This window comes from Schistocerca serialis, unplaced genomic scaffold (assembly GCF_023864345.2).
Source record: "Schistocerca serialis cubense isolate TAMUIC-IGC-003099 unplaced genomic scaffold, iqSchSeri2.2 HiC_scaffold_920, whole genome shotgun sequence".
NCBI classification, from domain to species: Eukaryota; Metazoa; Arthropoda; class Insecta; order Orthoptera; family Acrididae; genus Schistocerca; species Schistocerca serialis.
The window spans coordinates 96,404-112,778 of NW_026048541.1; the positions used below are offsets into that span (position 1 = coordinate 96,404).

The following is a 16,375-nucleotide window of genomic DNA, read 5'->3' on the forward strand; positions in this document are numbered from 1 at the left end:
CATCGCTGCAGTAATAACACCAGTTCCCATCAGATCATCGCAGTTAAGCGCTGTCAAGCTGGGCTTGCACTTGGATAGGTGACCATCCAGTCTGCCGAGCGCTGTTGGCAAATGGGGTGCACTCAGCCCTTGTGAGGCAAACTGCAGAGCGACTTGGTTGAGAAGTAGCGGGTCTGGTCTTGTAAACTGACATATGGCTGAGAGAGCAACGTGCTGACCACATGCACTGCCACATCAGCATGTAATGACGCTTGTGGGCTGAGGATGACACAGTGGTCATTTGGTACCATTGGGCCCTCCTCATGGCCTGTTTAGGTGGAGTTTTATATTACATCTTATGTCTTAGCTCCTTCTTGGTAATTTTACTGCAGCTGGTTTATCATGGGGTGCACAGTTGAGAATGACTAAACAACCACTTGATTTATTATACAATCATGATATGATTTTAATGGTAGAAAAATGAATAAGGAGTGGTGTATCTCACTGTTGTAAAACATATGTCGAAGCATTACTAATAAATGTATATATAAGATTTTGTTGATAAAGAGACATCAAATTACACTCCTGGAAATTGAAATAAGAACACCGTGAATTCATTGTCCCAGGAAGGGGAAACTTTATTGACACATTCCTGGGGTCAGATACATCACATGATCACACTGACAGAACCACAGGCACATAGACACAGGCAGCAGAGCACGCACAATGTCGGCACTAGTACAGTGTATATCCACCTTTCGCAGCAATGCAGGCTGCTATTCTCCCATGGAGACGATCGTAGAGATGCTGTATGTAGTCCTGTGGAACGGCTTGCCATGCCATTTCCACCTGGCGCCTCAGTTGGACCAGCGTTCGTGCTGGACGTGCAGACCGGGTGAGACGACACTTCATCCAGTCCCAAACATGCTCAATGGGTGACAGATCCGGAGATCTTGCTGGCCACGGTAGTTGACTTACACCTTCTAGAGCACGTTGGGTGGCACGGGATACATGCGGACGTGCATTGTCCTGTTGGAACAGCAAGTTCCCTTGCCGGTCTAGGAATGGTAGAACGATGGGTTCGATGACGGTTTGGATGTACCGTGCACTATTCAGTGTCCCTTCGACGATCACCAGTGGTGTACGGCCAGTGTAGGAGATCGCTCCCCACACCATGATGCCGGGTGTTGGCCCTGTGTGCCTCGGTCGTATGCAGTCCTGATTGTGGCGCTCACCTGCACGGCGCCAAACATGCATACGACCATCATTGGCACCAAGGCAGAAGCGACTCTCATCGCTGAAGACGACACATCTGCAATCGTCCCTCCATTCACGCCTGTCGCGACACCACTGGAGGCGGGCTGCACGATGTTGGGGCGTGAGCGGAAGACGGCCTGACGTTGTGCGGGACTGTAGCACAGCTTCATGGAGACGGTTGCGAATGGTCCTCGCCGATACCCCAGGAGCAACAGTGTCCCTAATTTGCTGGGAAGTGGCGGTGCGGTCCCCTACGGCACTGCGTAGGATCCTACGGTCTTGGCGTGCATCCGTGCGTCGCTGCGGTCCGGTCCCAGGTCGACGGGCACGTGCACCTTCCGCCGACCACTGGCGACAACATCGATGTACTGTGGAGACCTCACGCCCCACGTGTTGAGCAATTCGGCGGTACGTCCACCCGGCATCCCGCATGCCCACTATACGCCCTCGCTCAAAGTCCGTCAACTGCACATACGGTTCACGTCCACGAAGTTGCGGCATGCTACCAGTGTTAAAGACTGCGATGAAGCTCCGTATGCCACGGCAAACTGGCTGACACTGACGGCGGCGGTGCACAAATGCTGCGCAGCTAGCGCCATTCGACGGCCAACACCGCGGTTCCTGGTGTGTCCGCTGTGCCGTGCGTGTGATCATTGCTTGTACAGCCCTCTCGCAGTGTCCGGAGCAAGTATGGTGGGTCTGACACACCGGTGTCAATGTGTTCTTTTTTCCATTTCCAGGAGTGTATTTAGCATATTTAGATGCACACAACCTACATGGTTATGCTATGAGTCAGTATTTCCCGCATTCTGTATTTGAATGGCATGAGAAAAATAATTCTGTTCGTGTGAAACAAGTGAAACATCAGACACTGTTAAAATTGGATATAGATTTGAAGTAGATCTCGAATATAAAAAAGATTTACATGATTTGCATAAAGATTTACCATTCGATCCCGATAATAACATTTTTCCAGGAACGTACGAAAGTAAGTTTTTGAATGCTCTGAATGATAAAAATATTTATATAGTTCACTACAGAAGTCTTAAACAATACTTGTATCTAGGAATGAAGCTAAGAAACAGTTTTAAAATTTAAACAATCTGATTGGTTGAAGAAATATATGGATTAGAATACTCAAATGGGAATGCAATCGAAGAATGATTTTGAAAAATATTACTACAAGGTAATGAATAATTCAGTATTTGGTAAAACAGTGGTAAATAAAAGAAGCTGGATGGATATAAAGTTAGTTCCAGATGGTGAAAAGTGTGATAAACTAATATCTAAGCCAAATTTTAGAGGAAGAACTATATTTAATGAAAAATTGTTGCTATTCATATGATTACAAGAAAAATTAAATTTAATATGCTAGTCTACATTGGCATGTGCTACTCGATGTACATAAAAAACTTATGTAGGATTTACACTATGGTGCAATGAAACAAAAATACGGAGAAGGTACTGAAGTGTGTTACCAAGACACAGAGAGTTACATTTAAAATATAGAGATTAAAGATTTGTATGAAAGCATGAACTCAGTGACTGATTACTTAGATATGAGTGATTATCCAACAGATGATATTTACGGTATTCCACAAGTAATCAAAAACGACTTAGGAGACATGAGAGATGAATGTAATGGAAAAATAATGGAAGAATTCTACACTTTGAGACGAAGAAGGTATGCTTATAAGATTGGCGATAAAATAGAGAAAAACCTAAAGGTGTTAAGATATGTGTTGTTAAAAACAGAAAGAGTTTAGTAGCATATAAAGATTGTTTATTTAACGATATAGAACAAGATAGAACGATGCACATGATTCGAAGTGAAAAACATGTAATCTATGCATTGAGTCATTATGATGATAAAAGGTATGCATTGAAAAATAAAATAAACCGATTACCATATGATCATTATTCATGTTTATCATGTTGCATATAGTTTACAAATTCATAATCATCATCTACTTTAAAAAACAACGACCTTAATTGAGGTGCATTATATGTGATTTCTGCTATCTTTTTCACAGTATAAACCCCAGTAGAATATTTGTTGCTGTTTTCTCAGACCACTTACAACACACAAAATTTAATAAGGAGAATATAAATAAATATTTTCCATACAAATGGAGACCCTGGATATTGAAAAAGTTCTTCTATCTCCTGTAACATAAACATAAAATCCATAACACAATTACAACACCAATGGAGTGAATTTATTATTTAATTTTTATTGTACCCACTGTTTTCTAAATCTCTATTTACTGGGTGAGAAACTTCTAATAATGATGAATAGGTTTTAATATAATTTTGTAATATTTTTGGTAAATTATTTATTGGCAAATTACAATTCTCAAATTGTTTGGCAGTCATAAAAAGAGAAAATATGCGTTTTCTATTTCTTCCCATATTTCTATAAGGCTTCCTCTATAACTAAAAAATCTTATTTCGTATATGTCTTCCCTATAAATTTGCTTTAATACATCAATACAGTCAGTACAGTCCTGTCTTCTCAAATGTTCTATGATTAAAGATGGTTTAAAATTTTTTTGGAAATATTATATTCAACTTGTCTCTCTCTTGGATTGTTATTTCTCTCAACAAGAATGTCAAATTTAAATTGGTACCACACATTAGTCATATTTTCACGATTAAAAATTTATAAACAGTAAATGGATACTGTACCAAAGAAGATTAATAATAGAAGGAATTCCAACTTGTTTAAACAGATTATTGAGCTAGAAATTAAGGAATTGTTTTGTGTTGCAGATGGTGTATATTTAAAAACTAGACATGGGGAAAAAATTTGTATGAAATTTTATAAAAATTTATGACCATTTTACCAAACAGATATAATAAATTAATTACAGATTGGAATATTCTGTTTTTTGAAGATGGAAGTATTAAACTGAGATATAAAGGATTGAAGAAACTTAATAATAATAAGTTTGAGGATCTGGAATTTTTACTCATAATGTGGCTTTACTTCGAAAGTAACTGAATGCACAATTCCATCTACCTATCAATTTGCGCTCTCGGTTGGGATGAGTGTGTAAATTGAGCTTTTGCAGTTATTTATACATGAAAATGTCGTTTTACATACCCATAATTACGTTCTGTTTTGTCTAAAAAATGGGACATTTGATTTTTTACGGTTATTTGTATACAAAATGCCCCTATTTGTAAAACTGCGTCCATGTCCCAAGTAGATGTCTACTCAGGAGGGCACAGTCGCCATAAAATGGCCTCTAAAGCGTACTTAATCACATAGCTCTCTTTTTGAAGGGATCATCGAGCCTTTAGGACTGTGCCTTAAGTTTTTAATAGAAGTGATGTATCAGAACAGAAACTTGAGGGCTACTCTGCTTTCCATCACTTCGAGACAAGAGGACAACCTTCAGTTTCAGTTCACAAGCATCAAAAGCACAATTGTTCACTTAATTAATGCTGTAAAGAATCGAGTTATGCAGAAGTATCGTATCGTCCAAAATTGTGTTACTTATTTCCAGAGGTTGGACGTCATGTTTCAGTCTGTACATTTTGTTGTGCCCGACCACTCTCCCACCAGATGCCATAAGCTCACCTTGTCAAGTCCCCATACTGCCGGTGGAGTTCGAACAGCTTACGGAGGGTCAACGGCATGTCGAGCAAGTCCAGAATGTTCCCAATGATGGGCACCGTAGGCGGCCCTGGAGCGTCGATGTGGGGCTTTGTGGCCCACTTCCACCACAGCACCGCCACCAAGCCGGCACAGCACCACACCACCAACTGCACCATCAGCCACGGCCACCCCGCCATAGGTCAACAGGCAATGTGGGTTCCCAATAACCGACCTGCAGTCAGAACACAGCTGGTCACATATTCTCATGTTTCTCAGCACTGTGTACAGTAACGTTCAGAAATAATAGTCAGCACCAAATGAATCGTCAACAGCACCAGGCGTTTTAAAAGTATTACGTTCATATAAGGAACAGTCAAAATGTTTCTGTTATAAAACATAGTCCACAATCGGTGTACCAGTGAGACAAACTTGCCATGGTCATTGAGGCAATCATCCAGGCGATGCACCAAGATGAGAATACCCATTAAGTAAAACACGGTGTTCTGGTGCGTGAATAAGTGTACAGCCTCTCACGACAGGAATCGGCCACCCTTAAAGTCCGTTTCCAAACGACTGACGGTGCGATAATCACGCGGTGTGTGTTCAGGGCTACAGGGCGCGTGCTCGACTGCCTCGCACTTGAGTTGGCAGGATGGGTGTGGCCTCCCAGGCCGACGGGCGTCCTGAGTGGAGCCGCGACCAGCACGGCACGTGGAGCACCATGCCACAGTGGTGGATTTCGACAGATATGCTGCGCCATACATATTCTTAATCCTCTGACGAATGTCTACTGGTGTTTGTTCCTGCACAATCAAGAAAAGAATAACAGCACGTTGGCCCTGCTTAGAAGCACTTGGTAACAACGTCACCAACTCTGTCTTTTCTGCATTTACTGCAGACTCATCTGAAAAAGACACGAATGCGGTGCTAATCTCTTGGTTACTTATCTGTGCTTAAATATCCGCATCGCTACGTTGCATATGTGCTGCGGAAACGTTTTGATCGCCCCTTATAAACAGTGCACGAAATGAAAAACATTGTTGCGAATAAAAGGCAAATTAACTCTTCGAGAGGAAGTAAATTAAATAAAATTTTATTATAGAGAGGCATAAATAATAATTTACATACTTTGATTCACTTGTAACACTTCAGTTTTATTAGTGTTATATGCTTTCTACAGGTAGTTTGTAAAAATTCACCTTAACAACAACAAAAAAATGTTGTTGTTGTGGTCTTCAGTCCGAAGACTGGTTTGATGCAGCTACCCATGCGACTCTATCCTGTGCAACCATCTTCATCTCCGAGTAACTACCACAACCTACATCCTTCTGAATGTGCATACTTTATTCACATCTTTGTCTCCTTCTACGACTTTTACACGCTACGCTTCCCTCCAGTACTAAATTGGTGATCCGTTGATGCCTCAGAACATGTGCTACAAACCGATCCCTTCTTCTAGTCAAGTTGTGCGACAAATTTCTCTTCTCCCCAGTTCTGTTCAATACTTCAATACATCCTCAATAGTTATATGATACACTTATCTAATCTTCAACATTCATCTGCGGCACCACATTTCGAATGCTTCTATTCAATTCTTGCCTAAACTATTTATCATCCATGATTCACTTCCGTACATGGCTACACTCCATACAAATACTTTCGGAAAACACCTCCTGACTCGTAAATCTATACTCGATGTTAACAAATTTCACTTCTTCATAAACGCTTTCCTTGCCACTGCCATTCTGCATTTTGTATCCTTTCGGACGATCACCAGTTATTTTGCTCCCCAAATAGCAAAAGTCATCTATAACATTAAGTGTCTCATTTTCTAATCTAATTCCCTCAGCATCAATTTATTTAATTCAACTACTTTCCATTACCATCGCCTTGATTTTGTTGATGTTCATCTTATATGCTCCTTTCAAGACACCATTCCATTCAACTACTCTTCTCAGTCCTTTGCTGTCTCTGATAGAATTTCAATGTCTGGCAAACCTCAAAGTTTTTCTTCTTCTCCCTGGACTTTAATCCCTATTCCAGATTTTTCTTTTGTTTCCTTTACTGCTTGCTCAATATACAGACTGAATAACATCAGGGATAGGCTACTGTTCTTTCTCACTCCCATCTCAACCACTACTTCCCTTTTATGGCCCTGCCATCTGGTTCTATACAAACTGTTAATAGCCTCTTGCTCCCCGCATTTTAGCCCTGCTACCTTTATAAGTTCAAATAGAATGATCCAATCAACATTTCCAGAAGCTTTGTGTAAGTCTACAAATGCTATAAGTGTAGGTTTCCCTTTCGTTCACCTGTCTTCAAAGAGAAGTATTGCCTCGCATGTTCCTACATTTGTCCGAAATCCAAACTGATGTTCCCTGAGGTCAGCTTCTACCAGTTTTTCCATTTTTCTGGAAAGGATTCGTGTTAGTATTTTACAGCTGTGACTTATTAAAAGAGCTGACAGCTGCGGCCGAGTGGTTCTATGGGCTTCAGTCCGGAACCGCACTGCTGCTACGGTCGCAGGTTCGAATTCTGCCTCTGGTATGGATGTGTTAGTTAAGTTTAAGTAGTTCTAAGTCTAGGGGACTGGTGACCTCAGTCCCATAGTGCTTAGAGCCATTTATTAAATTGATAGTTCGGTAATTTTCACATCTGTCAGCACCTGCTTTCAGGATTACTATATTCTTCTTGCAGTCTTATGGTGTATCGCCTGTCTTATACACCAAATGGAAGATTTTTCTCATGGCAGACTCTCCCAAGACTGTTCAGTAGCTCTAACAGAATATTGTCTACTCCCGGGGCCTTGTTTCGCTTTAAGTATTTCAGTGCTTTTTCAAATTCTCCACGCATTATCATATTTACGTTCTCATCTTCCTCTATATCCTCTTCCATTTCTATAATATTGCCCTCAAGTACATCTCCCTTGTATGGACCCTCTATATATTCCTTCCATGTTTCTGCTTTCCCTTCTTTGCTTACGACTGGTTTTATGTCTGAGCTCTTAATATTCGTACAGGTGGTTGTCTTTTCTCTAAATGTCTCTTTAATTTTCCTGTAGGCGGTATCTTTCTTACCCCTAGTGATATACGCTTCTACATACTTACATACCGCATCTAGCCATTCCCACTTAGCCATTTTGCAATTCCTGTCCATCTCATTTTTAGACGTTTGTATTCGGCCACTTCATTTATTACTTTTTTATATTTTCTCCTTTCATCTATTTCTCGCCATCCGCGAGCCATGCATATGCACAGACGCACAGAAAACAGAGTAAATGCTCTCCGAAGGTGGAGGTGACTGGACACAGACGAGAATAGTTCTACATTACGGCTGCCGATCAATGGAGGCAGCTGTGCTACATTTACAAGTAATTTTAGAACACAAAACAAGAGGTTATGTCTTGATCGCATGGATAGATCCGACATAAAATCGATAGAATTGCGAAAAATGACGAGGGAATAAGTATAAATTGACCGAATATACACCGAAATGCGGTGAAATTGAGGAAGTACTTGCGTATCTTCTGGTTCGCGCCGAACAATTTGTTCATGGGAACAAGTATGCGGCAACAAGAGGAATCCAAGAAAACGTCGACACCAAAAAGAAAGGAATCAGGGAGGCAGTCAATTTTTTTTTCTGTCGAAGCAGCATTATACTGTTTGTCTATTGAGGAACCAGTGACACATGCTAGTTGACTACTGCATATGATGCTTTCAAGGAAGACAGAGAACATTCACCTCTAAACTTACTTGCATCTGCATTAAAGGATAGCAGAGTGGACGAGGTGATCGATTGAGATGGAGCTGTAACGAGGTACGACTTAATGGTTTACTGATGCATTCTAGAGGAGGAGAAGTTGCTGCATGTCAATTTTTCCACTGTTTGGTCCGGATAAATCAGTCACGTGACATAGCCTGCCTTCTACTCGTATACAGCCACGTGTTCTGTATGTGGTTTAAAGCACTGTCTACTTGCGATCCTTAACGGTGAACCTGTCAGTCATCAAAGGACTTCCATCTCATGTGTGATGAAACTTGACACATTCCTCTAAACGAACTTTGATTTATGAGATGTACTCCATCCCCCCTGTCTCATCTTGGGTGTAAAATCGAGAATTCAGCATCGAAATTAAGTTAGCGCTAGGTACTTGTGAGGCGCTGCAATCCCCGCATGCACATTTGCCTGAAAGATGTGCTGTTTACAGATTTAGTGACGGAATGAATGTAATTTTTACATGCTGGACGCTGCTGCTATGCATTTATCTGTTTCCTTGTAGGAGGTATCCCCCACTACTAACGATCATTTTATATAGGCTTGATGCAGGAATCGTATAATTTCTGAACCGTAATGGGATGTGAACGGTGGAGGCTATACGTCTCCAGAAAGCTATATTGTGCTCGTATCACGCAGAGAAAATGTTTTGCAGAAGTAGGTTTTTCTTTTTATGGTTTGATAACATAGTTTATCGTAAAAAATCCGGAAGAAGGATGTATCTCATGCGCTTGAAATATATTTCTAAAATGGAATATTAACACCGCTACATTCCACGCGATTGATAGGCTAGAAACTCAGGCGATCTAACATTATAGCCCGTTTTAAGTGCAGAACGTTGTAGTCTTGCGTGTGTTTATGTTCTCTCTTACCAATACCTTCCAGGTACCGATCCTAGCCTCTAGAACAATACTTTCAAGTTGATAGCCCGGTTGATATACGTAAAACTGCGTCGAAATCCATCTGTCTGGAGCTCCATCGCGCTTAAAAATTATTCGTTTCTTGTTCTTCTTAAGTGTCCGCTACTACATCGCGGCACTTTGAAGTCTGTTACTATACATCGATTAGGAGTGCTAAGCTCCTCGACATGGGCGCATCTCGGGATGGGTGCGGAATCGGAAAGCTCCATTCATTCACGAGACGTGGAGTGTAACGGTCTTCTTCTGGTCTGTTGAAGATTAATTTGAATGATAATAATAAAATGCCACAACGAGAGAACACCAGCTATGATAAACTTTATAAGTTGCGTCCTTTCCTAGAAAGAATTTCACATAACTTTCAGAAAGCACTTAATCCAAATGAATGAATGGCAGTGGACGAATCTATGATTAAATTTAAAGGAAGATCTTCTATAAAACAGTACTTGCCAAAGAAGCCTATCAAGAGAAGCTGCAAAGTGTGAGTACTAGCAGACAAATCTGGCTATGCATGGAAACTGGATATTTAAACAAGAAAGATAATGCTGTGGAAAAGAAATTGGGAGAAAGAGTTGTAAAAGACCTGACTGAAAATATTAAAGGTAAGGATCACAGAGTTTACTTTGATAATTATTTCAGTAGCCCAGATCTCCTTCCAGATTTGAAAGAAAACTAAATACATGCTTGTGGTACAGTGAATCCAAGTAGAAAATCTTTACATATGTTGAAAAGTGACAAGGAAATGAAAAGGGGTGACTATGACTGGGCTAGTAGCAATACAGGCCTTAGTGTGATGAAGTGGAAAGATAAGAGATTCGTCCATCTGCTTTCAAATTTCCATGATCCAACTCAAACAACAGAGGTTACAAGAAAGGAAAAAGATGGAAATGAAATAAAAGATTTTTTCCCCATTGCTCTCTCCGATTACAATGCCAACATGAATTGTGTAGATAAATTTGACCAGCTGAAGGGCGTATATGAAACTGACAGAAAGACCAGAAAGTGGTGGCACAGAATATTTTCGTACTTTATTGATGTCACTGTGGTGAATGCTTTCATCATCCATAAAGAAATGAAGTTGCCTAAGATGACTCTGAAGGACTTCAGAAGAGAAATCGCAAGGGATTTAGTGGCACGGTAGCTTCAAGAGGTAAAAAGCAAAGTCTGAACAGCCATCTCCAGTTCAACAAGAAGAAACCCAATGTTCCGAAATCTGTGCGTCTCATCTCATCAGCCAGAAAGATCTACAAAGAGGAGATGTGCAGCATGTAGTTCCAAGAAACAACAAGTTCGCACCGACTGGATGTGTAGTGAGTGTAAGGTTCCTCTATGCATAGAGAAAAGGAAGACATGCTTCCAAGACTATCATGCGTCTTGGTGTACGGTGGTACAAAAAATGAACCACATCCCTTGTGACCAACAATAATTATAAAAATTGAATTTTGTGTACAATGGTAATAATTATGTTCATTATATTATAAATATGTTGCTTGTATGAATTTTTGACAATAAAAGTAAGTCATGTACTTCTAGAGCTATTTTTTGGTCAAATTAGTTGTACGTGAAAGAGTTAAATAAAGACGTGCATGATTTCGACAGTTGACGATTAGCAACCATGTTTGCAGAATATTTTAGATGGATTATTATTTTGATGATTTACGAGTTGTTTGTCTCTCTGGACGTAAATGTATTGAATTATTTACGAGTGGTTTGCATATCTGTAGACTGTCCATTGCGTTATTTTTTTAGTTTCCAATTAGCAAGCACAAGTGTAGAGCATTATACACTAGTTACGGAGCAGTAGTTTGTAGGTCTGTTTGCTGTGTGGCATGTCAGAGCCGGTGCTCTGTATCACTCTGATGAATATACTCCATCCCTAAATAAATTGTTCCCACCAACCCCAATGAAGAGGTGGCAGATGGGTGACATAGGCTAGTGGAGGTGTGTTTTGTTTGCCGCAATTTTCTTAGGTTGCTAGAGAAACCCCAAGTGATCTTTCTTTACCGCCAAAATTCAAACTTGGCGCCAGTTCCTAGGAGGAGGCGGCAGTCTGGTGACTTAGGTTAGTGGAGGTAGCCCAAGTGACGTATCTTTTCTTAACTTAGTAGAGGTGTTATACATTGTTCCATTAAGTTTCGGGTGTGCAGCCGCAGGATATCTCCTTCTTCTTCTGATATTTCGGCTGTATAACGTTGAGTCATCTTCAGAGTGAGCTGCGGCTCACTCTGAAGATGGCTGAACGTTATACAGCCGAAATATTAGAAGAAGAAGGAGATTTCTTACGGCTGCACACCCGAAACTTAATGGAACAGTCTTTGCGCCGCCAAAACCTGAAGATTCACGTGTGATACATTGTCCTGTTGGAATTTGAAATCCCCACCATTTTTCTGGGGGAGGGGGAAGGAGGGAACGGGGGTTACGTTAGTGGAGGTTGCCCAATTGACCTATAATTTCACCAAAATTCAACTTCCCGTCAAAATGCGCCATATTGAATGACATCACAGTCGCCATCTTGGATGACGTCATCAGTGCCATCTTGGATAACAGTACTTTGTGCCAGAACATACACCATCCCAATACTATCGTCTGCACGCTTGTGTCTTCTTAGCATCGACAGTAAAAGAGTGAATAATCCTGGTTTCGAAGAAAAAGTGATTGACTTGTTCAGAAAAAATATAAGTAGTTTTCAGTTTTCTTCCACAGATAAATATTACTGTCAGATCCATAAAGTAACGTATGCTTTTTGATCAATACTAATATAAAATCTTACGAGGTTTGCATTTTTAGTTTGTTTGCTGTATACAGTACAAGGACCCTCCTACTCCATTTGTGTTGCTAAATATCTCCTGGTTTCAATGAAGCAGTTAAAAAAACTTGTTATGTTTTATAGAGTCTGACTACCGAGGCCTAGTATTTTTGCAACAGGAGAAAGTTTTTAACCGAGGATGAACTGAAATTTTCTATGGTCAGTTAGAAGTCGCCATTCGCCTACCAATATTAAAGACTGGCGGTCCATTTGGCATCGCATTGGCTGCACTAATGGTAAGTATCTAGAGTTGGATGAGTTGTCTGGCCTGCTGGTAAATTTGTTGATGCACCGCTGCGTAGGGTTGTGTGTAAATTCAGAGTCCGGAACCGCGCTGCTACTATGGTCGAAGGTTCGAATCCTGCCTCGGGCACGGATGTGTGTGGTGTCCTTAGGTTAGTAGGTTTAAGTAGTTCTAACTCTAGGGAACTAATGACCTCAGATGTTAAGTCCCATAGTGCTTAGAACCATTTGAGCCATTTTTAAATTCACAGAACAACGATAGGTAAAGAATACTATTGCTTTCATATACTGAAATGTTTTATGCAATGCACGCTAGGAATGTTCTCAAGAGACACGAATACTATCCTTTCCATACATTAAGTATGGCATATGACAATTTAATTAATATGGTTCGAACGAACGTAAATATTGCATGCGATTAGTGGCTGTATGTGTGTGTGTGAGATCGAATACGTCTTTTAATTTTTGGCACATCTTACATCGGAGACAGGCAGAATTGATCGTATCTGAAGGACATAAATAAAATGAAACACAAAAGAAAAAAACATAACAGGATTTGTAATAAAATCGAGATTTGCGACTACCTAATATCAAACCACGAGTTCTGCTTCTGAGAAGACCGTCAGGGAAGCAGCAGTGTGATTGTGGACAACGATAAGACCGCTGGAATAGGTTGTTTAAAGTGGATGACCTCCAACTGTAGAGTAAAGATTTATCACAAATATATGTGTGAAATCACAAGAACAAGTGTGGATAAAGGTAGGGGTAATCACTTTATAAATTTTAGAAAGTGTCGAGACATGCGACCATGAGAAACTTTTACATCCTTCTTGGCTAAACAACATGATATTACCAGACTAGAGGCTACAACGTATAACTACAGAATTGATTGTGTGTTTGACCCTGTGTAAAAGTGTTAGAGACTTTTTTAACTCTTTCATAGAGTACTTACGATGTGGTCCACTGTACTCTGCGCCAATCACAGCCATGTAGTGTCAGCTAACTACTAACTTACAGGATAGCTGCTGTGTGGTGTTTATCAACGTTGTGCAGCTGGTCCACTGGGGTAATAAGAATACCCAAAAACTGACTGATGTGCAAGTAAGTCTGCCCGACTCTCAAGACCGAGAAGTGCTTATAGCTTATGCTGGCCAGCATACATTTTTAATTATCCACCTGTAAATTACTTAGAGATGCTTAAAACTGACTCCAACATAGACAATATAAGTATTACAGCGCTATATTACAGCAGCAGAAACATATTTGTGCAAATTGCCTCAATCCAGGACATTGTTCTCCACAATACCGTCGGATTTGGATATCGCCGAATTGAGATTTATTCCTACAAATAGTATTATACCACAAGTCTTAAGAAATACAACCAATTCATCAAACGGTTTTAAATAATTTCCCATTAAGGAAATTACTCCGTTCTGTTGTGTGAATGTACTAAGTGAACGAAAAAGAGAACTGAAAACAGAAGAAGTCGAAGATAAAAAACGAAAACTGGAATACTAGACAAAAGCAATTGCAACTGCTCCTGGAAAAGGAAGAAGCCACTGCGGATGTACAGACAAGACTAACAATTTTACTTTACACACCCAGTATAGAAAAGGCTGGATGTGAGTGAAGAATATAAGCTGTCGGCATGTTCTATAAATAGCTGTGGTAAAAGACCGTATGTCGGCGTACTGGCTGAAAATGCCAACATCGAGAATGTTTACTACATGAAAGCAGAGAAGAAAAATATCATCTGGATCTGCTTAAAAATGATGGTTACATTGTTTCTGAATCTTGGGGACTCAGTTTTGTGCACTTAGTAACAGAACAAGCATTTGCAGAGTTTCAAACTCATGGAGTAACATCATTCAATGGCAATTAGTTTGCAAAAATTCTAAAGTTAAAGTTCTTTACGGAAATTCCGGAAGAATGTCAAGCTGATGGTCTGTCAACATGTACCCAGGAAGATGTGCAGTGTTTAAATAACTGTGTAATGCCCGAAATAAGAGGGAAAATTAAAATTCCCTGATGCACTCAGCTAGAGGAACTGCGAGAAGGAACAGAACTAACCGTTGAAGCATAAAGGAGATAATTTTTAGGAAAAAAACTAGGTATGTATTAAAAACGGTGAATAAACCTTCTTTTTACTTGTCAAATTACTGACTGGAGAATGAAATAGATGGTTCAGATGTAGACGGAAACAACAACTTAAAATTTATGTTGGATATCACTAAAACTACACAAAATAAAGATAATGAAATAGTTGTTTCTGTATGAACGTATATTCAAAAATTAATAAAAGTTTTTGTACAGGAATATTTGCTTTCGTATTCTCAACTCAGTCAAACGTTCTAAGATTATCTCTTCCTTTTTCGCAACCCCACACTGAATGAACCAGAGCTGCTCGCCTTATTGTATAGGGCTCAACTGGGGACGTTTGAAACGAGTTTCGTTCCCCTTTCCGATTACGGGTGCGTGTATATGTTCACCTTGCTGTGTGCTCTTGCCCACAGTACTACTCAGAAATGACGGGAAAGTATCCCACAGCTGATTGCGGAAGTATTGCCTCCTACCGACCTACAAGTATGTAGCTGCTGAGGAACTTGTAACAAATACGTGGTAAGAAGGTGTAGGACATCAGAATACAACTGAAATGTTGGAAGGTCAATGGACACTACTACAACTGACGGAAAATGCTCCAAGGCTCTAATTAAACATCAAAATTGTCATGGAAATTAAAAATAAAACATACTCGTAAACAGCAGATCATAACGCTACGCATGCGCTGGGAATTGAGAAAAATCATTGTAATAGCATGATTACCTGAAGAACTGATCCCAAAAGATCTCACCAGGAGAGATTGGCGGCAGCTGCTGATGCCTTCAGCTCGATGTGCAGCTACTGACTAACTCGCTCTTGCCTCCCGCTATACCTCCCCTCCTTCCTCCTACTCGTCCTCCGCAGCTAGAGGTACCAGTTTTTCGGGTGTGATCAAGTCTGTCGACAACAGTACGAAAAAGAGAACTACCTCTATAAATACATAACGAGTGATTACATAAGCACCCGGCTGTGAGATCGTAGCACTTGCAACATCGAAGATTAATTGTGTAACAATTTACAAGAGTCAAATAGATTTTTTTTTTTTTTTGGTCATCAGATAACTGACTGGTTTGATGCGGCCCGCCACGAATTCCTTTCCTGTGCTGATCTCTTCATCTCACAAGGGGAGGCCGCCAATTGGGAAATTCAGATTCGATTCATACTTCGCATAATAAAAGCTCATGGCCAGAGGTGTAATGTGGCAAAGCACCAAGATGCACTTCTCAGCCGTTGTCGAGAAAATCGACAGTTAAAAGAAACCGTTGCCGTGAAATACTCTCCACGATTAGTAATTTTCCACAGCGTCGTGTCGCAGCGGTAAACGCACGGGTTTATAATCCGAAGGTCGCCGGATCGAATCTCGCACCACGGAAATTTTTTTTTTTTTTAGTATTTGTTTTTTGTAATTCAAATGTGTAATATATATATAAATTCCCGGCAATCAGTTGCAACAATTATGCATATAATAAGTTGTTGAAAGTCGTTTCACGTGGAAAAACTCGCGACTTCGTACATCATTATGTTTTGCGCAAAAAAAGTTGTATTCCACAAATGTTACTAATTGTTCGAAATGGTTCAAATGGCTCTGAGCACTATGGGACTCAACTGCTGAGGTCACTAGTCCCCTAGAACTTAGAACTAGTTAAACCTAACTAACCTAAGGACATCACAAACATCCATGCCCGAGGCAGGATT

The 16,375-nt window shown here is 40.3% G+C and overlaps 1 protein-coding gene across 1 annotated transcript in view; it reads right to left on the bottom strand.

Moving 5' to 3' along the window:
* Positions 1-15,495, bottom strand: part of LOC126452751 (cytochrome P450 4g15-like) — a gene marked incomplete at its 3' end in the record, with an annotated part of 102,425 nt that extends 86,930 nt beyond the window's left edge. The window contains exons 1-2 of the mRNA XM_050091116.1: positions 15,404-15,495; positions 4,823-5,072 (exon numbers count right to left, since the gene is read on the bottom strand). Of these exons, the coding sequence (XP_049947073.1) occupies positions 4,823-5,037 (215 nt within the window). The remainder of the gene's footprint in view (positions 1-4,822; positions 5,073-15,403) is intronic.
* Between the last annotated feature and the right edge of the window lie 880 nt (positions 15,496-16,375).